Source organism: Pinus tabuliformis, chromosome 7 (genome assembly GCF_031772625.1).
Source record: "Pinus tabuliformis cultivar Carrire ecotype Pingquan chromosome 7, CPIR1, whole genome shotgun sequence".
NCBI classification, from domain to species: Eukaryota; Viridiplantae; Streptophyta; class Pinopsida; order Pinales; family Pinaceae; genus Pinus; species Pinus tabuliformis.
This window is the reverse complement of record NC_142293.1, coordinates 141,618,621-141,645,642: the sequence shown is the minus strand read 5'-3', so window position 1 is coordinate 141,645,642 and position 27,022 is coordinate 141,618,621. Positions and strand designations below refer to the sequence as shown.

The 27,022-nt window shown below is 39.3% G+C and overlaps 1 protein-coding gene across 1 annotated transcript in view; it reads left to right on the top strand.

Moving 5' to 3' along the window:
• Positions 1–27,022, top strand: part of LOC149246153 (lon protease homolog 1, mitochondrial-like) — a 222,572-nt gene that overhangs the window by 28,828 nt on the left and 166,722 nt on the right. Inside the window, exon 2 of the mRNA XM_089457840.1 lies at positions 21,663–21,728. Within this exon, the coding sequence (XP_089313966.1) occupies positions 21,663–21,728 (66 nt within the window). The remainder of the gene's footprint in view (positions 1–21,662; positions 21,729–27,022) is intronic.

Genomic DNA, 27,022 nt, shown 5'->3' with positions numbered 1-27,022 from the left:
ATTTTAATATAGCTATATATAAAAATATTACACAATAATTTAAAATTTAGATAATTTATTTATTTATTAATATATAATAATATATAAATTATAATATATTTATCAATTAAGTTATAAAGGTTAATAATTTGAACAGGCCCAAATACAAGGGCAGTAGAGAAGCTTCACCCGGCCAAGAGCAGTTTTTTACACTCAACAGACTACATTCTATAAATTAAGAGTTCCCTCCCGCAAAAGAGTCCCACTCTTTGGCTTTTGCATGGGGGGGGTAGTAGACTTTATATGAAACTCCTTTAACTAACAGAAAATTACGTTGAAGCAGGTGATCTGTAGACATTCTATTTCTCCCTATCTACTCGCCCTTTTGTCTTAAATAAAGTCAATTAGGAAGTTAATTGTCATGATTGCATTCCTCTTATGAAGTGTCTTTCCATATGCTTTTGTTACGCTAACTTGGAAGCTTCCTTTTCAAAACCTGTATTAATCAACAGTGCTGGCTTTCCAATGACCTGTGATAATTGTGTAGCTTTTGGTGGATTAGCTTCTGGTGTATGACTTGGATAAGAAAGATAGAATTATATGCTTCATGGATTCGGGATTTATGAATATCGACATGCATCATTATTCATCAAGTTTATCTGCTATTGGCCTGTGTATGAATTGTGTGCATGCATGCTATTTTTAATCCCCCAGTATGGCCCTTTTTACATCGTTTAGTATTTCAAATAGCTTCAGGGCAACTTCAAGTTAAATTCTCATGGTCAGATCTCTTTTCATTCCTAAGTACTGCTTTAGAAGATAGTTTAAAATGAACACAAGAGATAAGGAATGCTATTTGTGAACCCTTCTTGCTTTTAACTTTAAAAATCCAGTAAATATGGAATTACAGGGGTTCATATCAATGTTGTGAAAATCATGATCGGGATTAAATCAGCGCGGGGAACAAATCGGAAAAAATCGGAAAAATCGGGAAAAAATCGGAAAAAATCGGGAAAAAATCGGGAAAAAATCGGAAAAAAATCGTTTGGTACAAAAATATTCATTTTTTTTCAATTTTTTTAATATCTAAACCATATACAACATAAAATAAATACATTGACACATAAATATGATAAAAAAACTAATATATAAGATGTTTAATATCATTTCTAGCGCTAAAATCACACATAACATTGAATCATGTCCTGAATAGTAAGTCCTGACTCCTGAGTCCCAACTCGGCCTCAAAATATCAACAAAAAATATGATAACGTATCTCATCATGTCATAATGTCATATACAATAAAATGAAAGTCTAATCCTATTGATTTCCTTTGCCCCTCTTGCGAGAAAATGCCACAACTTTCCCTTTCCCTTTAGATGTAGATGCTGGTGCCTGTGCTGGTGGAGATGGCAGTGGAGTCTGATGTGCTCTAGAAGCTGAAGAACTAGAAGTAGGAGCTATAGGAGGTAGACCACGTCCTCTACTGGTGGCAGGGGTAGCCCGGGCAGGTGGTGTCACCTGGAAACATTACAATCTCCCAATCCTGAAATCCTGAAACACTGATAAGTCTGTTGGATTTTAAATGAAATCTAAAATTCTACTTTCTCCATATGAAATCCGATGACATTCTCCTTAATCTTCATTTTCATCCTTTTACTTTAAGAATTTAACATTACTATGAATAGCATATCCATACTAGGGCCTAGACTTGATCATTAAGCTGCTCCACTCAAAAATTACTTGTTTCTTTCAAAAAAATTGCATGAAAAAACCCAAAAAAAGTTATAAAACTATGCTGTCGCGACCCCCGGAGATTTTTTAAGTTTTTATCGCGATTTTTTCAGTAAAAATCGGCAAAAAAAATACCGGCGATTTTTTCGTATAAAAATCGCGATTTGATTGGTAGAAGGGAAAAATCGCGATTTTCACGACACTGGTTCATATGCCCCTTAGTCACACAGTATATTAGGAAAACATGTACATGTTTTCCACCATATGTCAAAAATATGACATTTTAAAGAAGGAAATTGTGTCGAACGTGGCAATATAAATACATTAGAAAAGTAAAAAGGAAAGGGGAATGAAAGGTAAAATATATTAATGAAAATAAGAATCCTTCTATTGTTTATGCTATGAAGTTTGATTTGTATCCTTGCCTTGTGGTCATGGCAAGGAAACCCTAGTAGCAATATTCAAATATGAATATGAATTTGTATCGAAAAGAAATGTAATTAAAAAACCCAGTATGGCTTTAAAATGGAAGTATAATCTCATAAAAACATGCATTTTGCTTCAAAATTTAAAAAAAGGCTACATAAACCATTCAAAATTTAGCAGTAACATTCATTTTTCTTTTTTCCCATGAAAAAATCCATATATTTGATATTTCAAAGTAGAACTCAAAATACACTTTGACTTAGCCTTTCAACCCAGAGCATGATAATGACTAATATGACTGTCCAAGCACCGACTTCTGTCTATATATCATATTTATACAGTCTGCCTTACAGCCCAGTCTCAATTGACTCCATACAGTATTACATAGCAAAAATTGAAACTAAAACGTAACCTTTACATCTCCTGAAAACAAGAATCATACATCAAAGACAAAGACCTTCAAGAAACCTCAAATTTCAAAGCAACCAATTTCCAAGGATATCAAAAGCATTCACGAACCCTTTACAGTCATTGGAGGACCCTTTATAAGATTTTTCGTCTTGTCTGATCCAGTCTTCTGGCTCCTTATAATAAAGGTATTTGGCCTTCATCACCTTCCCTCAGAGGCCTTTGTGTTTTTTTTTCCAATGGGACAGGTATTTGAATTTATAGAGGCTCTGTCCAGATTGAAGGCTGGAACCTTTTACAAGAAAATTCAGATGCTACTTCTCCTATTCCTAGTCCTATCGCAGCACATGTTTTCCTTCTTGCCTTTCTACTTAGCTGTAAAATTCTGCTTTGGCTAAAATTGTAAATCCTCCAAAAGACACTACCAAAAAGTGCATATTTGAAATTCATATAGATGATTAAAATTGGGATGAGGCTGACACTTGCTTCCTTCTGCTTTGCTGGGCACTTATCCACCTTCTCTACTGGACTTCCCTCTATATCCACTACTAAATCATTGTCATCAAGAGAGAATCTCACTGGAGGAATCCAACGGAGGTCCCCTGCTGTCATATTAGCTGAGATCTCTATAACCCCGAGAGATTCCAGTTTTACTCGCACTATACCCACCTGAAGGAAACCACTTTGTTCCATAATCATGGAATGGGAAGAATGTCCCTGGGCTCTCCATTGATCAGCAGGTTTCCTTGGGGCAGCGCTGCACCCAAATTAGCCATTTCATCTGCAGTTTTATTAAAAGCTCTTAGAATGTGAAATAGCTCTACTTCTTCAAATGTTTCCAGCTGATGGTTGATTTGGCATTGCAAAGAGTCTCTAATAGGATCCTTGCCATTCTTTACCTTATTTATTTGTTAAATAACCAAGAGAGAGTCGCCAATGACTACCAGTCTTTTGATTTCTCTTTCCCTAGCCAATCTCAGTCCTTGATAGAGGGCCAGAAACTCCGCTTCATTATTTGTAGATAACCCTAGCCCCATGCATACTTTATTTCTTCATCTTTGTCGGGATCTAAAAGCACCCCACCTTCTCCTGCATGTCCCGGATTTCCTTTCGATGCCCCATCGAAATACAGGAAGAAACTATGCTTGCCCTTCCCGCAATCTTTTAACTCATGTTCCTCCATCTGAAGCTTCCAGTCAGGACTGTAAATAGGCTTCATACAGCGACCAGCTTGAGAGATAGGATGATCTAAGTTGCACCAATTCCTTTTTGCTTCCGGGATGATTAAAAGATCAGCTGGATTGAATCCATTAGCTGTTATTGTCTCTGCTGCTAACTTCTTTACTTTGGCAGCTATAATGCTACTTTTAACATCTTTATTCTGGAAAATTGCCTGGTTATGTGCAACAAGTATATTTGGGGAGGGCTCTCCAATACCGAGCCACTGCAGCTTCTATTGAGCACTTCCACGGTATTTTTTGTATCCAGGTTACTAATATCTCTTCCCAAGTTGCAGGGCAAGCGTCCAGCTCAATTACTTATCTGAAAGTTGCCTGCCAAACAGATTGAGCGTAATTGCAATTCTTGAACAGATGTTGAATTGTCTCTTCCTCCTCTTTGCACAGGACGCATCTGGACAGTCCTTGAATTTTTCTTTTCCTTAGATTTTCTGCTGTGAGGAATTTCCCCAAAACAAGCTCCCAACAGAAAATGTTTACCTTGGGCAATCCATCAGCATTCCAGACAGATTTCCCCAGTCCTCCAGATGACAGAGTCCTACGCTTGAGTAGCAGAACTTTGTATCTCATTTTAACTGAGTATGATTGATTTTTGTTGACATTTCAGACTCTTTCATCAACCAGTTTTGTACTAATGGGAGTGCACCCTTTTAAAGCCTGAATCATCAAGCTCCATTCAGACAATAAATGCTCTGGAACATCTGGACAGATCCAGCCACTCCAATGTCCACTGTCATCCCAGGATGAAAGATCAGCAATAAAAACTAACTGTTGGGCTTTCATCCAATCTGCCAGTTCAGACATTTTGGGGTTTCTCATTAAGGTGGTCTTTCGTAGGAGGATGATCCTTCCATAACTGATCCTTCCCATTTCCAGCTTTCCATCATAGATGGTCAATTATTAGGGGAGCGACTCCCTTGCAGAACTTCCAAATCTTTGATCCCGTCTCAGTCCAATTTTCACTTTCAGGTCTCAGGAATTGAGTCCATTGTGTTCCCCAATTCAATATTCTTTTTTTAATTTTCTGGATCACCCCTTCCCAATCATCACTGAGCTGCACCTGTGGATATTGGCAGTCCAAGGTATTTAAAAGATTTCCACTCTTTGCAGACCGAGAAGGAAAGATCCCTTGCAATTTCGGTCAAGAGTTCTTCACTACTGTTCCAGCCATAGATGTGACACTTCTCCTTGTTGAGCTTTCCCCCAGATAACTCATGGTAACTGCGCATTATCTTCTGAAATCGACCTGCAACAATTTTAGAGGCCCCTCCCAATAACAAGGTGTCATCTGCAAAGAGAGTGGTTAAGATTTAAGGCGTTACGAGCAATGCATAGCCCAATTAATTTTCCTTCCAGCCTGACCCTTTCCAGATTTCTGCTAAAAGGTTCTGCCAAAATGATATATAATAAGGGGGACATGGGGTAGCCTTGCCTCAGCTCTCTCATCACTTTAAAAAAGGCCACAGGTCTTCCATTCACCAATGGGGTTATCCAGGGGGAGCTTATGCAAGCTGCAATCCATCGAATTACATTCTCTTTGAAGCCCATTTTCTTCATAGTTATAAAAAGAAAGATGTACCTCACTCTATCAAACGCGTTTGCCATGTCCAGCTTTATTACCATACCTGCTTCTCCTGATTCTTTGCTGGAATGGATAGACTCCTGCACTAAAATTATGTTGTCTACTATCTATCTCTTCTCCATGAATCCCCCTTGGTTTTCAGAGATCAAAGAGGGAAGAAATTTTTTGAGCCTGGTTGCTATAATTTTCGAGATTATCTTATATGAAGAATTACACAGAAATAGGACGATATCTGGAGAAGCTTACCGAATTGGATTCTTTTGGGACGAGGGCTAGGAAGGAGGAATTTGTTCCATCTCCTAATCTTTCCTTTGATCTGGAATTGTTAACCATACAGAGGAGGTTGTTTTTAATCAGGCTCCACAATGCCCTGTAGAAGCAGATTGAGAAGCCGTCTGGACCAGGCGCTTCATCTGGAGCCAAACCCCACACTGCCTCAGCCAACTCTTCTTCACTTACCTCTCTTACCATCCATTGATTATCCTCCATCGAAAGGGATGCTTCAATTGGGTTCAAGAATTCAACAGCCTTCTCCTCATCCAAACCTCCTTCTTCCTGAAACAGGCTACAAAAGTGGCTGAAAGCCTCTTGCTTGATACCCTCCATGGAGGAAATTTTCTCTTTTCCTTCTGGGGTAATTTCTTTGACCCTGTTCTGAGCTTCTCTATATTTCACCATTCTGTGGAAGTAAGCTGTGTTTTGATCTCCCTCCTTTAGCCAAAGACTTCAGGGTTTCAACCTCCAATGTTGATCTTCCTTTCTGCCTTCAGCAAAGATTTTTTTTGTAAGGGTTGCTTCTGCTTCTGAGTGATTTGGAGTTACCTCCACATTTTCCATTTGCTGCTGATGAGCTTCTAGCCTTTTTTGCAACTCCTGTTTCTTCCAGCACCAGAGGCCTGATTGAAACCATACACATTTTTTCATACCCCATCCTCCGTGCTCCTTGGGCCTGGCTATCCTAGTCCATTTGACAAGGGGTAACCCCTAAGTTACCAGGATATGGATACGGATCTGGATTCGGATACGGATCCGCCATTTTTTTGAAAAGTCAGGATCCGGAAACGGCAAGTACAAGCAAATATAAAATATTTTATAATTTTAAAATTAAAATTTATATAAATTTAAAATTAAATACAAAATTTTTCAATATGTAATTTTTATATACAATAAATAATTATTATATAAGTAATTCCTAAGGTATCGTTTATAAGTATTAATTAAATTTACATAAAAATAAAAAACATGGAAATTTTTAAATATATCAATTCAATATAATACTTTAAAAATAATTATTAAGTTAATCATAATATAATCAATGCATCATTTATAAATATTTAAACATTAATTATTAGTTATAATTATTTATATTAAGCAAATTATTAAACTTATTTTAGAAAAACTATTTTTAAACTTGAAAATTTATTAAAATATAAACTTACTTTTTAAACTTTAAATAAAATATCTTCTAAATAAATACGAGTAGATTATAATCTTGACGTCACATGTATTAAAGTTTATAATATGTATTTGTATTAAATAATATAAAGTTTATAATATATCTTTGTATTAAAGTTTATAATATATATTTGTATTAAATAATATGAAGTTTATAATATGTATTTGTATTAAATAATATAAAGTTTATAATATATCTTTGTATTAAAGTTTATAATACGGTCAACATAGAAATAATAAATTGTGGCCCGCCAACTCCCTCTCGGACTTCATATCCGCTCGTTCTTACCATTAGCTTCATTCACTTGAATTAAAGTTTATAATATATTGTATTAAAAATAATACATTTCAATGTAAAAATAATAAATTTTATGACGTCCAACAACTCAGTTTATTTTTGCGTTGGGATTTTTAATCAATTTCTTAACATTCAAAATTGACTTGCGTTGATATTTCTGTTTAGAAATTTTGCGCTGAATTACAGTTTTTTACCCACCAAGAGAAATTTTTGCCAACATACGGTATTTACACATGGAGAGAAGACGAGCGGATCTCTATGGATCCGGATCCGGATCCGTCTCTGATCCGGGGATCCGCGGATCCAGCCATCAGGCTTGACGGATCTGGTAACATAGGGTAACCCTTCCTCTAATCTTCTGCCTGACCACAGGAATTTGAAACATTTTCTTATGATATTGTCTAAAATCCCTTTAGGGATATCTTCATAGGTAAATAGTATACAGGGATGCTTAAGAACCCTTTAATCTGCACAGTTCTGGGATGAAAGCAGATTATATTTCCTTCGGACTTAGAAGTACCTGAAATTGTTTTTTTCCGGAGATGAACTACAGTCCAGAAATGAAGAACACAACCCAGAAATAAAGTGAAATGCGGCCTAGAAATATGTTTTATTGTTTCCATGGCTTATTGCAGCCCAGAAACACAGCAACCCTTTGCTCTGGAGAGATTTCAGGAAGCAGCTGAAAAATCGTTTGTAGTGGACAAATTTCAACCTTAGGAATGCATGGTATCACACACAAACTAAATTCACTCCTTAATATGGTGATTTAGTGGATATTTATTGGGTTTTCATGAAATTTTTAGGTTTTTATTTTTATTTATTTGGTGTTTTTGGGCCATTTTTTTGGGTGTATGATTTGGTTGTACTGTATGGCATATGTTGAGTGTTAATTTTCCTTGAACCTAGCAGCTAACACTTTATTAGCCTAGCAGATTACAGATCTACTGAATATATGCACAACTAGGTTCTTAACATAAACATTTAGAGGAAGCAAAATGCCAACTAATCTCAATCACAAGTGACACATACAGATTCTACCCAATCAAATCAGTTCTTCATTAAATCTTAATCAAAGCCTAGTTGGGCTCATGTCTTGGGATAATGGTCCAACTGAGAAATTTACTGTTACAACATGCCTTGGATCTGATCCAGCTTATCCGGCCCTAGATATGTCCTTGATCTCCTTAGCTGATTTGGATCTCCTATTTTTCACACCTGCATCTTCCTTGGACATGACACACTTGAGTATCACACCCCTCACTTGAGAAAATCCCTCTCTGAATGGCTTGTGACACTATATAATGTATCTTTTTCCTATCGATAGCCTTGGTTGTATATAAACTTATATTGAGCTAAATCCCTAACCCTGATCTCCAAAGTGATTGATGACTGAGATTAGTTCTTGCCTCAATTGAGATCAACAATTGAAATTAAAACATAATTACTAAAGTAAACACTTTATTTTTCCCGAGCTTCTTTAGCTCAATAGCCAACATAATTAATTGCTTTTCTTAAGTTAGACTTGAGGCTAAATTACAAAAACAACTTACTCATACTTGAGCAAGTGTCATAAGGAGAATTTGGGTGACTTTTGCATGCCTAGACACTAAGGCCCATGCATAAGTACTTGCTCGAGCTACGAACATCAACACTCCCTTTGGACTTGTTCCTCGAAGCCTCCTACTCTTGAACATTCCTCTTCAACATGTCTTTTTTCCAAACCCTTTCGTTTGCTCCTATAGCCCATGTACTATGTACTTCTAGCATTGTTGCTGGTTTATAGATCCGCTGGGATCTCCCTTGAGGATTTGTCTTGGTCCATTGAAACACCCACAATATTTGCTGCCAAGCCCTTGATTGACCTCACACCCTCTCTCCCTTTTGTTGATTTGGGGGAGCATCGGATGCGCTCTAGCCATGAAAATTGTTGGAGAGGCTAAAGCAGATGAGATCTCCAAGACCCAGAAATGGTTTTGACAGATTGTACTTGGTTTGGGAGATATTAAAATAATTAATATTGTTAATGGAGTTCCTAAGTCTAAACTTATGAAAAATAAAATATTAATCGGTATTAATATAAACTGGGTTAGAAGGATCCAAAAGTCATGGACCAAGCCAAATTTAATCTTAGCTGTTGATTAGAGATTTAATCTCGATTGTTGAAAGACTGACAACAAAAGTATAAGAGGAGGCTTGAGGGTCAGTTGGAGAACACACCAGAGTGATCTGTCATTCATTTTGCTAGAGCGGGGTTGTTAAGCAAAGTTGAATCAGTGATCAGCAACGAGGGGCAGTGAGTATGAGGCAGAGACAGTACTGAGAGACTAGCGCAGAAGTAGAGAGAGTGAGAGCGACAACCAGTCTAGGCTATGCAGAGCCCAACAGAGATGACGCAAAGGCTTGAGGGACTGCGTCATCCACGTAGAGGCTGCTGGAGTGATGCAGAGGGTCCCGGAGGCTATACAGTGCCTCAGAGGTCTGATGTAGAGGGTCCTGGGGCTGACGTAGGTCAGTAGAACGCTAACGCAGAGGCTAGAAGGGCCAATGCTGAGCTTCAGTTGTGCCAGAGAGGGTTTCGTGGGACAAGTTTTCTGAATACTTGTTTCTGAATATAGAGGTATTGCTGCCGCGTATTTTTCTCTGTCGGGTGAGCTGGTTAGGCACCTAGTTGTACTCAGAAAGACTGCATAATAATATAACCCTCTGAATATCTGCACCGGTTTTCCCGCATTGGGTTTTTTGGGGGACATGTTTTCTTTCAGTTGATGATCTGTAGATGTTGTGACTGTATTGTGTTTATTTCGGTATTTAAATGTTTTAAATAACTTTTTTCAGAATTTACAAGTAGAAGAAATAAACCAGCTAAATACAAATTAATTTTCTAACGAATAGACTTAGAAAATTCAACATGGTATCAGAGAGTGGTTGCAGATCACAGGAGAGCTGAATGCATCAGCTGAGCAAAACATTTGCAGCAGAATTAGCTGTCCCGAGTGACAGTAGCTGACCCTTGCAGAAGCGACAGAGGAAGGGTTGACACAGAGGCATTGCGTCATTAGTCTGGACCAGAGAGAGGCTAGTGCAAAGGCTGAGGAGGGTAGAGAGAGCCCAACACAAAGGCTGAGGAGGGCAGAGAGAGGCTCACGCAGAGGCCAAGAGGGTTGACGTAGTTGGCTGAGGGAGCTACTTTGCCGGTGCCGGGGTTACACAGAGCCAAGAGGCTCAATCCATCAGTTGCTGGGGTGAAGGAAGCTGTGGGCAGTTTGCGGGAGTGAAGTTGGTGGGGTACTGTGGTTAGAACAATGCCTAACATTGCAAGACCAAGGTAGAGGGAGTTGTTGCCGAGGCGGATTTCTAGCCAAGGAATTCGGATCAGTGTTGCCGTTGCACAAAAGATCGGAGAGGAGCAACTTGACAGTTGGCAGAAGGATTTCCAGGAGGGAAATTGGGACTCAGAGGGAGTCTAGAAGAGAACTTTCAGACGAGAAGTAGAGAGACTCAACAGGAGTCGAACCGAGAACTTCCAGGTGGGAAGTAGAGAGATTTTGAGGAGTTGACAGAAGAGCAGCGAGAAGGTCGTGAATGGGTTGAGAGTTCAAGACAGGCTGGATGGAGCGTCCAACTTTGTGGTCTGGAAGGCAAGGATCTTGTCCATTCTAGACATACATCGTGTCAAGGGCTTCTCCTTGAGAGTGATGGCTATCCCAATTGACCCGGTAGCTAATAAAAGGTATGAGGAGGCAATGGCTAAGGCAAATTGTATTATCGTTGATGGGGTCAAGGATCATGTGGTCCCACATATTGCCGAGAAGGAAATGGCAAAGGAGATGTGGGACTTTTTGAAGACATTGTACCAGCATACTTCCGTGCAGAGGAAGATGCTCCTGGAGAAGCTAAGGTCATACCAGATGCAGAAGGGAGAGTAGATAGATGTCTTCCTCGGTCGGTTGAAGGAGATCTGTGACCAATTGACTTCCATAGGGGCCACGTCGGATCATGAGTTGATGGTAAGGACCGCACTTAACGCAGTCTCCGAGGATTGGGAGACATTTGTCCAGAGCATACTGGGCAGGATGAGTCTTCCAGATTGGGAAGAACTGTGGGCGACTCTTCGTCAAGAAGAGATCAGAAGGCTGACCAAGGCAAAGGGGTCAAGATCAAGAAGGAAGAGGAAGAGGATGCGGCTCTGGCATCTGCGGGAAAGCAGGAGAAGAGGAAGAAGGACCTGTTATGAATATAATTCATAACAATTAGCTAAATAAAATAAGTATAATATTATTTAGGTTAATTAGTCATTAAAATTAAGTGAAAAGGCATGTCTAAAAGACATGCTCGTTCACGAAAGGTCACCTGCTGAGGTATAAAGGCAGGGTCCTCATTGTACATTCAATTCATCTTATACATTTTTATATATTAATAAATTATTATTTTAAATACCTCTGTGTATTTTTTATAATCAAGTCTACAAGCTATCAGCCTTTTCGTGCTTCAGCATAAGTTTTTATGCTACAGTGGTATCAGAGCCATGGCACACGATATAATCATATGGGCCTTTGAATGTAGTTCGCCGCACAATGTGCCATTGCGTTCATATCTTGATTACGTTGAACAGTTTAGTATTCAAGAAGCATTTCAGCATTTGAAAAAATCAATTGCAGAAGTTAAAACATGTCAAGTGGAAAATGTGGAAGAAGAAAAAGAAGAAGAATTCGATCAAAATGTTGATCTTAATGGCAATGAAAATGATCCGGATGAAGATGATGTGGATAAGGACTATCTCGAAAAAGAAGAAGATGAACAATGTTATACCAGTGAGGAAGATGCTAAAGAAGATGTTAATGATGATGAAGAGTCGCTACGTTTTGCAGAGGATCAACAAAAGCAACCAGTAAGATCAAATGGGGTTGTTGCACCTTTTCAGCTATCGCTAAATTTACCACCACCAAGGGGAGGTGCTGCATCTTTTGTTTATCCTACACCAGGTGGTCCTGTGATAGGTCAGCCAATGGTGCCTCCATCAGGGTCATCAGCAGTCCAACAGATTGCACCTACTTCAGGTCCACGGCTGCCTCTTTTGTCATCATCTGCCTCTGTACCAATGGCCCCCCCATCATAGGCAGCAAGTTACATGTCACTAGGAGGGAATTTCCCTCCACCGCCAAATCAGTCTTCATCAATGGTTCCTAGTTCTGCATCACCTATGCCACATTCAGTTAATCAACCATATCAAGGTGGACAAGGTGGCCAGGTCCCCTTTTTTGCTCCACGAACATCATTTCCTAGTCCTCAGCTGGGGATTCCTGCACAACAACATTTAACCCAGCAAGGAGGTCCACTAGCATATCCTGGAGCTGTGCCACAACCACCTATGCTGTCTTCCTATATGGATGCTCAGAAAGCGAGAGCACCACCTACATATCCAATGGCAGTACCTCTTGCAGGAGGCATTCAAGGATTGGTTGAGGAGTTCCAGTCATTGTCTGTGGGGTCTGTTCCTGGATCTATGGACACAGGAGTTGATCCTAGTTTGCTACCGCGACCACTGGATGAAGCAGACCTAGAGGGCACATCCTCAAGTTCTATATATGTGTCAAATTGTCTTCCAAGACACCTTCGCTTTACAACTAATGCAATACCAAATTCCCAGTCACTGATGGCTCGATGGCATCTGCCTCTTGGGGCTATGGCTCATCCTCTTGCAGAAGCTCCGAATGGGAAGGAGATACCTGTTGTTGATTTTGGCTCCTCTGGAATTGTAAGGTGCAGAAGATGTCGAACTTATGTTAACCCTTTTGTGATGAGCCTGAAAGGAATCACACGACCTGATAGTAATATAGCTTTGACGACATTTATATGGTCATGGAAGCCATGGACCAGAATTTGTTTCACCGCCTATTTGACGAGCGTGAGCAAAACGACAACACTGTTGAAGGACAAGAACCGCGCGATTTCTAGGTGAAATTGATTATGAACTAGATACTCAAAGCTGTTCAGTACTTGCACTCTGTCAATGTTCTTCACCGAGATTTGATGCCCGACAACATCCTGGTGAACGAGGACAAAAGAATAAAATTATGTGACTTTGGTTTGGCTCAAATAGCCGCGCCTGAAATGACTCAGAAGGTGAATCACTCACCATTACCTTGTGAAGAGGTTGAGCCGAAGAAATTTACATATGCAGAACTAGAAGTGGCCACCGATAACTTTAGCAATGTCCTTGGAAAGGGAGGCTATGGGACGATCTATAAGGGTTACTTTTGTGACCAGACAGTAGTAGCAGTAAAGAGAATAGATAGAATTTCTGAAGGAGAAGAAAAGTTTTGGGCAGAAGTGACAATTATATGCGCGATTCTATATGGTGCGAACTAGAGGATTCTGCGCACAAGGAGAACACAGGCTGCTCGTCTATGAATACGTTCCCAATGGTTCCCTGGACACCCATCTTTTCTCTGACAACACCCAGCTGGACTGGAAGATGCGATACCAGATAACATTAGGGACGGGCAGAGATATAGCATATTTGCACGACAAGTGCCAAGAATGGATCCTACACTGCGACATAAAGCCATAGAATGTACTCCTTGACGACAATTTCTGCCCCAAGGTCTCTGATTTTGGAGTTTCCAAGCTGTTCAACCTAGAGACGGTGCTCTCCGTTTCTACAATTCGAGGGACTTGCGGGTATTTGGCGCCGGAATGGATGAAACTCGTTCAACCCATAACGGCAAAAGCAGATGTGGACGTAATAGTTACCATTTCTAAAGGAGAAGATCCTTCCCTCGATTTTTTTTACTGGGCGTTACTGCGGTTTTCCTATTTAGAAAGTATCATTCAAACACGCACAAAATAAAACATCAGATGAAGGAGATTGAATTTATAGTTGCGTTCAACTCGACAAATCCTGTCAGGGAATTCCGCTGCCGTTGTTCCGCTTCCATGTCCGCTTGTTTTGAGGGCAAATACACATGTAGCACGTTGTGCCCTATCTGCAGTCACCACTCGTGCACCAACGACAACATCAAACGTTAATCTTGAGGACAAAGACGCAACATCGTTAAAGACTAGGTGTCAAACGATGTGCTCCAGTCAACAGTTGGCATCATGCATCATTTCGTTTGGGCGTATACGCTTAAGCCATCCCATTAAGCAAATAATCATAATCGATTGGGATAGCAGCATATAATTAAATATAACTTAAGTAAAATCTATTAATTAATTAAAACATATATATATATATATATATATATATATATATATATATATATCAGTAATCAATCAGTGCTAAAAAAAGAATATTGAAGTTATAATATCTATATATATATATATATAGAGTTATAAAAATAAAAAAATAAAATAAAATCTAAATGAATAGTACTGATAAGCTACATGACGAATCAATGACCAAGTTGTACACATCGATAGCGACTAAGTGAAGAAAACCCCAGTATTAAAGCTTTGAGGACAAAGCTTCCGAAGGGAGAGGCTATGTTATGAATATAATTCATAACAATTAGTTAAATAAAATAAGTATAAATATTAAATAATTAAATATTATTTAGGTTAATTAGTCATTAAAATTAAGTGAAAAGGCATGTCTAAAAGACATGCCCGTTCACGAAAGGTCACCTGCTGAGGTATAAAAGTAGGGTCCTTATTGTACATTCAATTCATCTTATACATTTTTATATATTAATAAATTATTATTTTAAATACCTTTGTGTATTTTTTATAATCAAGTCTACAAGCTATCAGTCTTTTCGTGCTTTAGCATAAGTTTTAACTTTTTATGCTACAGGACCTCTCCAAGGTCAAGTGCTTCCATTGTGGGGAACTAGGTCACTATGCGAACCAATGTCCAAGGAAGAAGAGTAAGGGAGAGGCTTCTGACTTGAAAGCAACAACAGGGAGGGTGGAGAAAGAAGTTGAGGAGGATGACGATTGTGCCATGAGTGCTCATGTGCCACTTGAGAAGAAGTGGGGAGACATCGAGATGTAGTGAGGAGGGCTACAGGCGATGAGGGGCAGGATCCTTGAGGTGCCCAACCTCTTGGATTATACCTTGCTATGGGAGTCTCGAAGAGGAGTAGCAGGATTGGCGAATGTCGGTAGAGACGGATACGGATGAAGTGACGGAGAGCGCTGCAGTGCAGGAGACCCTGGACAACGCGAGGCTAGCACGTTGCAACAGTGCGAGAGGCACGAGAGTGTTGCACCAGTGCAGGATGGCACAGAGAGGTGTGCAATGGTGCGAGATGCAGGGAGTTGTTGTAGCGGTAAAGAGGTCAGTAAAGGGAGCACTTGTTAGCGACAGAGGGAGCTTCAGCATCGAGAGTGTTTCTAGCCTGACAGGGATGTCAGAAGTTGGGTGGATTAGTTACTTACTTCTTAGTAACTGAGTTGCAATGCAGTAGCACGATGCATCATGATGAGAGGGGATGCAATGTTGGGAAGAGGGACCAACAACAACATAGATGCAGAGGGAGCTGACGTACGGATGCAGCAGTGGCAGTGGCAGGGCCATGGGCAACACAGTACAGGATGCAATAGTGCAGAGGATGTTGGGCAGGGAGGCCTAGCATCAGGACAGGCACCGGTGCCGGATAATTAGAGTGATGCTCAATGAGGAGTATTACTAGAGCACAGTCCTCGCTAAGAGGGAGTGTTGATTTGGGGTAGCATCAGAGGTGCTATAGCCATGAAAATTGGTGGAGAGGCTAAAGTACATGAGATCTCCAAGACCCAGAAATGGTTTGGACAGATTTTACCTGGTTTGGGATATATAAAAATAATTAATATTTTTAATGGAGTTCCTAAGTCTAAACTTAGGAAAAATAAAATCTTAATGGGTATTAATATAAAACTGGGTTAGAAGGTTCCAAAATTCATGGATCAAGCCAAATCTAATCTTAGCCGTTGATTAGAGATTTAATCTTGGCCGTTGAAAGACCGACAAGAAAAGTATAAGAGGAGGCTTGAGGGTCAGTTGGAGAACACACCAGAGTGATCAGTCATTCATTTTGCTAGAGCAGGGTTGCTAAGCAAAGTTGAATCAGTGATCAACATCGAGGGGCAGTGAGTACGAGGCAGAGACAATACTGAGATACCAACGCAAAAGCAGAGAGAGCGAGAGCAACAGCCAGTCCAGGGTACGTAGAGCCCAACAGAGACAACGCAAAGGCTAGAGGGACTGCGTCATCCACTCAGAGGCTGCTAGAGTGACGCAGAGGGTCCTAGAGGCTGCACAGTGCCTCAGAGGGCTAACGCAGGTCAACAGAGGGCTGACGCAGAGGCCAGAAGGGCTAGCGCTGAGCTTTAGTTGTGCCGGAGAGGGTTTTGTGGGACAAGTTTTCTGAATACCTGTTTACGAATATAGAGGTATTGCTGCCGTGTATTTTTCTCTGTCAGGTGAGATGGTTAGGCACCCAATTGTACTCAGAAAGACTGCATAGCTGCACCAATTTTCCTGCATTGTTTTTTTCCGAGGACATTTGTCCAAAAATAACGGTGTCACTTGTATGCTTGTTTCTTTCAGTTGATGATCTGTAGATGTTGTGACTTTATTGTGTTTATTTTAGTATTTAAATGTTTTAAATAACTTTTTCAGAATTTAGAAGTAGAAGAAATAAACCAACAGAATACAAATTAATTTTCTCGGATAGAGGAACAAGTTGGAAGAGGAAGAGGATGCGGCTCTGGCATCTGCGGGAAAGCAGGAGAAGAGGAAGAAGAAGGACCTCTCCAAGGTCAAGTGCTTCCGTTGTGGGGAACTGGGTCACTATGCGAACCAATGTCCAAGGAAGAAGAGTAAGGGAGAGGCTTTTGACTTGAAGGCAGCACCAGGGAGGGCGGAGAAAGAAGTCGAGGAGGATGACGATTGTGCCATGAATGCTCATGTGCCACTTGAGAAGAAGTGGGGAGACATCGAGCTGTAGTCAGGAGGACTGCAGGCAATGAGGGGCAGGATCCTTGGGGTGCCCAACCTCTTGGATTATACCTTGCTACGGGAGTCCTGAAGAGGAGTAGTAGGACTGGAGGATGTCGGTAGAGACGGATGCGAATGAAGCGGCGGAGAGCGCAACAGTGCAGGAGTCCCCGGACAACGCGAAGCTAGCAAGATGCCACAGTGTGAGAGGGACGAGAGTGTTGCACCAGTGCAGGATGGCACAGAGAGGTGTGCAGCGGTGCGAGATGCGGGGAGTTGTTGGAGCAACAAAGAGGTTATTAAAGGGAGCACTTGTTAGTGATAGAGGGAGCTTCAACATCGAGAGTGTTTCTAGCCTGACAGGGATGTCAGAAGTTGGGTGGATTAGTTACTTACTTCTCAGTAACTGAGTTGCAGTGCAGTAGCAATATGCAGTAGCATGATGCAACATGATGAGAGGGGATGCAATGTTGGGAAGATGGACCAGTAGCAACACGGATGCAGAGGGAGCTGTCATGCAGATGCAACAGTGGCAGTGGCAGGGCCATGGGCAACACAATATAGGATGCAACAATGCAGCAGATGTTGGGCGGGGAGGCCTAGCATTAGGACAGGTACCGGTGTCGGATAATTAGAGTGATGCTCAGTGAGGAGTATTACTAAAGCACAATCCTCGCTAAGAGGGAGTGTTGATTTGGGGTAGCATCGGATGTGCTCTAGCCATGAAAATTGGTGGAGAGGCTAAAGTACATGAGATCTCCGAGACCCATAAATAATTTGGACAGATTGTACTTGGTTTGGGAGATATTAAAATAATTAATATTTTTAATGGAGTTCCTAAGTCTAAACTTAGGAAAAATAAAATCTTAATGGGTATTAATATAAAACTGGGTTAGGAGGTTCCAAAAGTCATGGATCAAGCCAAATCTAATCTTAGCCATTGATTAGAGATTTAATCTCGGCCGTTGAAAGACCGACAGGAAAAGTATAAGAGGAGGCTTGAGGGTTAGTTGGAGAACACACTAGAGTGATCAGTCATTCATTTTGCTAGAGCGGGGTTGCTAAGCAAAGTTGAATCAATGATCAGCATAGAGGGGCAGTGAGTACGAGGCAGAGACAATACTGAGATATCAACGCAAAAGCAGAGAGAGCGAGAGCAACAGCCAGTCCAGGCTACGTAGAGCCCAACAGAGACAGCACAAAGGCCAGAGGGATTGCGTCATCGCGTCATCCACGCAGAGGCTGCTGGAGTGACACAGAGGGTCCTAGAGGCTGCACAGTGCCTTAGAGGGTTGATGCAGAGGGTCATGGGGCTGACGCAAGTCAACAGAAGGTTGAAGCAGAGGCCAAAAGGGCCAGCGCTGATCTTCAATTGTGCCGGAGAGGGTTTCGTGGGACAAGTTTTCTGAATACTTGTTTACGAATATAGAGGTATTGCCGCCGTGTATTTTTCTCTGTTAGGTGAGTCGGTTAGGCACCCAATTGTACTCAGAAAGACTGCATAACTGTACCAGTTTTCCTGCATTGGTTTTTCTGGGGACATTTGTCCAAAAATAATGGTGTCACTTGTGTGCTTGTTTTCTTTCAGTTGATGATCTGTAGATGTTGTGATTTTATTGTGTTTATTTTAGTATTTAAATGTTTTAAATAACTTGTTTAGAATTTACTAGTAGAAGAAATAAACCAGTAGAATACAAATTAATTTTCTTGGATAGACTTAGAAAATTCAACACCTTTGAGGTTTGACCTCCACCAATCACGTTGGTTGTGGTTTCCTTACCAAATCCACCATCTAGCTAACTTTTGCCTGTGAAATGAAACCAACCTTCTTGGCCTGTTAGTTTTGTTGACCACAGTGCTCGCGTATGCTGCATGTCATGGTTCTGGCTGGGCTACTCAACTAGCGCTCGTTGTGTTGTGATAGGATCCTCCCGTGGCCACTAACACCTCTTGTGCAACTTGGGGTTTGTGGCGGCTACATTGCTAGCCGTTTCCTTGGCAGATGCAGGTCTGTGCTCTGTTCCGAATATTCTCCTTGAACCACTAAGGCTTTGTTGACTGGTTGATTTCGTTGCTTGAGCTGACTTGGCTTTGTGAGCCCACTCGTGTAACCCTACATCGCTTGATCTCTTTCTCGACTACTTGCTCGGTGCTGCAGCCCAACTGTGTCCTCTCTGTGCACTAACTCTTGCTGCAATCTTGCTATACTACCGACCCAGTTTGCTGTTGTCTTTGTTGGTTGCCGACCAACCCATAATGTCTCTATTGCGCGACCTCTGTAGTTCTATTGTCAGCCATATCTGACCTTGCTGTGCCCCTGCTTACGATGACTTCCTTTGTCGGCTCTTGGCGGCTAGTCCATAGCTGTTGGCCACCACAGGAGGTGGCCACTTCTCTGTTTTTTTTTAAATTATAATTTAATGTAAGTTTTTAAACTTTGTCATTTGGTTGACTAGCATTACATATGGCCCCTTCATTCTTTATTTTTCAGTTGTCTTCAATTGGTGTACATCATGAGAGTGCCATACGCTATGCAAATTGTGATCAATCCTCTGTGATCTTGTGAAATAATATATATATATATATATATATATTTTTTTTTTTTTTTGCCACATATTTGGATCGGTTTTCTCATAGTTATTTGCTTTGATGCCATGTTAATTTTCCTTGAACCTAGCACCCGACACTTTATTAACCTAGCAGATTACAGATCTACTAAATGCACAACTACGTTCTTAATATAAACATTCAATGGAAACAAAATGTCAACCAATCTCAATCCCAAGTGACACATATGGATTCTGCGCAATCATATAAGTTCTTCATTAAATCTTAATCAGAACTTACTTGGGCTCCTGTTTGGGGATAATAGTCCAACTGAGAATTTATAGTTACAAACTACAGTGGATCTGATCTAGCTCATTGGGCCCTAAATCTATCATTGATATCCTTGGCTGATCTGTATCTCCTATGCTGCATCCCTGCACTTGAGTATCATACTCCTCACTTGAGAAATTCCCTCTTTCAATGGCTTGTGCTGCTGTATGGTGTGTCTGTCTCCTCTTCTAACCCTTGCTTTTATAACTTTATATTGAGGTAAATGCCTAGGCCTAATTTCCAAAGTGATTGATGGCCGAGGTTAGATCTTGCCTCGCTTGAGATCAATGGTTGAAATTAAAACATAATCATTAAAATAAATACTTTACTTTTCCTAAGTTTCTTTAGTTCAATGATCAACATAATTGATTAAGTTCTTTTTCTAAGTTAGACTTAGGCCAAATTACAGTAGCAACTTACTTATACTTGAGCAAGTTTCCTAAGGAGACTTTGGACACTTCTGCATGCCTAGACACTTAGGTTGATGTAGAAGTACCTGCCTGAGCTACAAACATCAACATTGACCATACCATACCATACCATATTTGATGCTTGATTTCCATACCACAAATGGCAATGCATCTGTATCTTGCTACTACAAGGGAAACTATTTATAACTTTGTATGATCTATATTAGCATTATTTAAATAGAGTGACATACAAGTGTTTGCAATATGAAATTCTGGGATTGTGTCAGAAACTTCATTTGTGGTGAAATTTGAAAATATTGATTATTTAGATAGCTCGGACTTTATTTTGGTTTCATCCTCTGTATTTGCATCTTTGCCTTTTATTGGCTCACATTCAAGTATGTTGATTGCACTCCCAGTGATAGGTTTAACTTATTGCTGTTTAGCTTTTTCATAATACTTCTTAGGTTGGAAACCACCTGTTCCCTGACCTCTAATAAACTGTTGTGCCTGTTTGATAAGACAAGTGAAATCTGTGTAACTTTTGGAAGAGATACTTCCTATTCTTTCTTGATATAGGAAACACTAGAAGATATCCTCATGGATTGAACTTTGCGTTTGCACTCCCACATTGTACTCTTACTGGATGCACCCTTCAGTCCCATTGACCTATTTTTGTGGTCAATCGTTGGACATTAATAAAATTAACTTATATCTTATCTAATCTAAAGAATCCAGTTTCTATCCATCAGTTCGTGCACTTTTGGGTTTGTAAATGAATCATGTATGGATGCTATACCATTGTCTTACTCCCTACAGAAATCCGAGTTCTATTCAAAAGTGCATTAACAGATTTTAAAACTATTGAACTAATTACATCTTAAGATCATATTAAAAGTTTAGTTTTCTGCATCTTTAGATTCTATCAATATGTTCATTATTTGTATCTGTAGATACTATCAAAGGGTTCATTTTGCTAGCCTTCTGTGTATATGACTAGAAAGTTGAAATGCCTTGAAGGCATTGATTTTATTGCACAAGCATTGGAAACATACCTGCTCATTCTTGTACTTCCAGTTTAGAACCAGAAAAGAGCAATATGCACATCTCTTATTATTTCCCTTTTATTATCTTCAGTAGAGCCATGCATTTCAATACAAATGAACAAAGCTGTTTCATCAACTTGACCAAATAGGCAGTAATTGATCATTGTTTTTGTCAAGAAAGTGAGGCTTACGCACATGTGCTTATATATATATATATATATATATATGAACCACTACATAAATGCTCACTAATATTTTGTGCTGGAAACATTTACTTGTGCAGGTCATAGCTTTGCCATTGCCACATAGGCCTTTGTTTCCAGGTTTCTATATGCCAATTTATGTGAAGGTATTTACAGCAATCTTCGCTTCACTTCACATAAAACATACTCACACTTTATCTAGATGTGTTGTTCATTTTGCTTTAGATGGATATTTCTTGAATATTATTTAAGATTTTATGTAGCTTTTATAAAATAATAGTAGTAGTGTAATAATGTATATTGAGTTGAACAACTTAAAAAAAAATAACATACATAAAAACAAGTTATAAAAAAATTCATATCATTAATTGATTGCTGAAGATGGTTTGAACCAATAGTGCACTTACAATAAATAATAGAGCACCCCTAGACCTAGAACTCCAATCCATATTCTTTCAAACTATCAAGCCCTAGATACTAATGAGACCTAGTTTTAGAATCATCTTATTTTGTCTTGTACATTAATTCATTGTAGAATGAGATTTCCCTTTTGAAACTATTAAGTCCTAGATGTTGAGGATATGTGTTGCATATGCTTAAGGGTCACCTTCTTCAGATCTCTTAATCTTTCCCTTAGACATGAGCCTTGATTCTTCTTGAATACATGCAGTCCATAGTTCATCAAACTTTGGAACATCTTTTCTAGCACATATCCCTGATGCAAATGAGTCTCATGATTCAGGTAAACCATTAAGTGCTCTAGTTACTACTTCCTTTTCAGAAATAATTTCATCAAATGCTTGAAGTTAATCTCTAAATTGAGAAATCCTCATGAAATATGAGGCTATAGTGTCCTTTCTTGTCATTCTAACATCATGAAGTCCATTCTTCAAACTCATTGCTTGACCAATATTATTGATAGTGAATAATCCAATTATGGCATCAAACATCTTCTTTGAAGAATCAAGATTTGCTACATATGGGATCAAATGATCTCTAATGGAATCTATTATGATACTTCTAACTACAATATCATATTTCTCAAATTTTATTTTTTCTTCATCTTTTTCGAGTTCAGTGACCTTTCGCTACCCAAGAGTTCATTCTTTGCAAGGAGGAGTTCAATCCTTTTTCTCCAAGCCCTAAAGTTTGTAGCTCCTTCCAATCAAATAAATCTTAGATGAGATCTTCTTTAATGCTCTTCACTTTACCAAAGCTTTCCAAGAGTGATCTCAATGTCTTGTCCTTCACCAAAGCTCTGATACCATGTTGATTTTTCAAGTGCAATAAATACAAGCACAAATTTTTGAAATACTAATAATTGCTTCTAATGATATAGATCTTCTTTTAACAATTCTAGTTTATTATTAAGCAATTACAATTCAGAAATTCAACGATACAACCTTAAGGACAGTAGAGATCACAATGCACAAGGAGAACACAAGATTTATCTTGGGAGAACCCACATGAGGGGAAATCGTAGCAACCTTTTCCTTAGAAAAATCCTTTAATTTAACAAAAGATACATCAAATGTTGCTAGTCAACTATGAGATCAAACTAATCAATAAGTTATTGTCAAACTTGGTCAGGCAGTCCTCTTGTCAAGTCAAACTTCTACCTTTCAAACTTCGGCCCTCTCTAATTTGCCCTAGGCTGAATTTTGGCCTCCAGAATATGCCCAGAAACTAGGCCTGCCCAAAATTTCAACTTGCCTAGAATTTGCTACCAAGAAACTGACCAAAATTCACACGTTCAAGTTCAAGAGAGAGATAGATGCTAGAGATATATTCATCCTTCTTGTCTTTCGTCCTTCTTCTCCTTTGCATGGATTCCCAGAAATTGCCTTGCTTGTGTGTGATTGAATGGTGCCTTTATGGAGGATGTCAAATGCCTTTATATAGTGTTTTGTCTTCATGAATGGGTGCGCCTCTTCACTAGAACTGACTTGACTACTTTGGAGCCAAAAATTCAAAATTCAATTTTCGAAATTTTTTCTTTTAAATATGACATGAATAACATGTCTTATAATAATTCTTTCAAGGGCTAATTAATCAAAATGACATGAAGAACATGTCTAACAATTACATTATACATTACAAGGGCTAAAATATAAATTATGAGAACCAACCATAGCTACAAAAATTCAATACTGAGAACATGATAAAACCACTTGTTTCAACATATTATCACTCATTTCATCAACTTGGTTCTTTAATTGGGTTATATATTTTCTAATTCTTCACTTTATTTGGACGTCATTTTTGAGTTTTTATGAGTACCAATAGTATTTCTTGTAGAAATCTTCGCCATATGAGAAAATAATAAAACTCCTTATCCTAAATTTTCAATCACCAAAAACAGATCTTCCAATCAAAAGTTATGCCAATTGTAAATTGTGTACCGTAAAAAACCCTGATTTCAAGATAGTATAAAAGGATAGTTCTTCCAAGAGATCTAGGACTTAATAATTTCAAAAGGATATATGGTCCGATGCCGGCGAAATCTCTTGGAGGTTCTTTGTACTATGTAACATTATTGATGATTTCTCTTGCAAGATGTGGATTTGCTTTATGAAGATGAAGGATGAAATATTTGACAAGATTCATGAATTTAACACCGAAGTAGAAAGCTTGAAGGGAATGAAGATCAAGATCCTGAGATCTGATAATGGAGGAGAATATATCTCCAAGGAGCTCATTGCCTTTTGTGAATAAGCAGGGATTAAGAGGGAGCTGATAGTCCCTTACAATCCACAACAAAATGAAGTTGTTGAAAGAAAGAACAGAACCATCGAAGAACTTGTTAAGGCAACGATGCACAATCAAGACTTACCTATGTTTCTATGGAGTGAAGCATCTAGGGCATCTATCTACATTCAAAATAGAAGTCCTCATTGAATTTTGGAAGACAAGACTCATGAAAGTGTTCACCGGATAGAAACCACAAGTTGCTCATTTGAGAATATTTGGTTGTCCTGTTTATATTCATGTACCTAAAGATAAGAGTAGGAGGTTAGAGCATTCAGGAAAGAAAGGAGTATTTGTTGGATATAGTGAGTCATCAAAGGCCTCTAGAATATATGTTCCGGGACAAAAACAAGTTGAAGTTAGTAGGGATGTGACTTGTCAGGCCAGGAGGTAACTCCTCAAAATGAACTGTTTATTCATTTAGATTTCTCGTAGTTATATACATGAGGGAGTGTCTCTTGGGTTTCATCTCTCGATGACTCTTCCTTTTCCATTATCTATTATTTACACTATTTACAGCTGTTCACCCAATCCCCATGATTAACTGTCAATATTCCCCCCCTTAATCTGAAGGGATGTCGGTGAGTACAGGCATCGTTTTCAATCTTTCAAGCTTTTCTCTTCCAAGTGCTTTGGTGAAGATGTCTGCAATTTGCTCATTAGTGGAACAATGGCGTAGATGGATTGTCTTGGCCTCAACATGATGTCGAATCAGATGGTATTTTGTATTGATGTGCTTTGTTTGATCATGGAACTTTGGGTTCTTGGCCAACTTTATTGCAGAGGTGTTGTCAATCATGAGTGGAATCGAATGTACTTGTTTTACCTGCAAATCTTCCAAGATTTTCTTGAGCCACACAATTTCTTTTGTTGCCTCAGCTACTGCCACATATTTTGCCTCTGTTGTGGAATCTGCTGGAACTGATTGTTTGCGTGATCTCCAGGAGACAACTCCTGATCCAAGACTCATAGCATAACCATAAGTAGATACCCCAGTTTATTTGTCTCCATCGAAGTTTGAATCAGAGTATCCAATCAAGCTGAAGTCGCCCACTTGTGTATATGTGAGTCCAAAGTCTTGAGTTCCCTTCAAGTACTTAAGAACTCTTTTTGCAGCAGACCAATGTCCCTCACATTTTGCATAAACCTGGAGAGTATTAGAACAACAAATGAAATGTCTGGTCTGGTAGTAGTCAAGTAGTTGAGACTTCTTACAAGCTGTCTATACTTTGTTGCATCCTCAAATTCTTTTTCTTTTCCTTCAATGGATGTTTTGTTCCATTAGAGTAGTTAGAGGATTGCATTCAGCCATGCTAAACCTGTTCAACAGACCTCCAATGTACTTCTTTGGAGAAAGGAATATAGACTTCAGATGTTGAGTTACTTCAATACCAAGATAGTAATGAACATAGCCCAAATCAGTCATTTCAAAACCTTTTCTCAATTCCTTCTTTATGGATGCAATGTAGCCCCCATTGTTCCCTGTCATCAAAAGGTCATCTACATATACCACAAGATATACAACTGTTTTGCCAACCTTTTTGACAAACAAAGTCACATCATCAAGATCATAATGTTTGAAATTGAGTTTCAAAAGATGCTCAGTTAACTTTTCATACCAGGCTCGTGGTGCTTGCTTGAGGCCATACAAGGATTGCACAAGTTTGCATACTTTATGGTCATGTCCTTTGACAACAAATCCTTCAGGCCGAGGCATAAAAACATTCTCTTTTAGGTCTCCATTCAAGAAAGCAGTTTTTACATCCATTTGATGGACTTTCCAACCGTTCTAAGCTGCTAGCGCAAAGAGTGTCCGGATGGTAGCCCATTTTGCTGTGGGGGCAAAAGTCTCCTCATAATCGACCACTTCCTTTTGTGCAAAACCTTTTGCCACAAGCCTGGCTTTGTGCTTGTCAAGTGAGCCATCAACTTTATACTTGTTCTTGTAGATCCACTTGCAGCCAATTGGTTTTGTTCCCAATGGAGGATCAACCAGTGTCCAAGTGCCATTCTTTATTAAGGCATCATACTCCTTTTGCATCGCTTCTTTCCATTCTTCATGAGAAGCGGCTTCTTTGAAGGAAGTTGGTTCAAAATCTGTAGACAAATTCAATTCACATTCATAAGAAACATCCATTTCAACAGGTGAATCAGATGCATTTACATCTCCTCCATTTTGCCTGGTTGAATTTCTTGTTCCTGTCTTTCCAACCTCATCAGGATGAACACTTTCAAGTGTCTTTGTCAGCCACTTTGGGGGACCTTTCTGAGATGGTCCAGGCTGCCCAGTTGATTGAGTTGGGACTGAATCAAGATTGAGTCTCCCAATTTTGTCAATCACATCACTCAAAGTATCATCAATGATTGGAGTTTCATGTGGGGGAGAGAGTGCTTCAGAAGAAGATTCCACAGATTGATCTAGTATAGGAATCCCCCCTTCAAGATGTGGAATCTGATTATCAAATTCTTGAAATGACTTTGCATTTGTGAATCTATCCAAGCGATCAAGTTTCTGCTCAACAACATTGTCAAATGTGGAGGATTCAAGAAAGATTACATTTCTAGATACAATAAACTTTTTATTAACTTCATCATAGAGACGATATGCTTTGGAGGTGTTTGAATACCCCAGGAAGATACACTTACGACTCCTTGCACCAAGTTTGTTTCTATGTACCTTTGGTATCAAGGC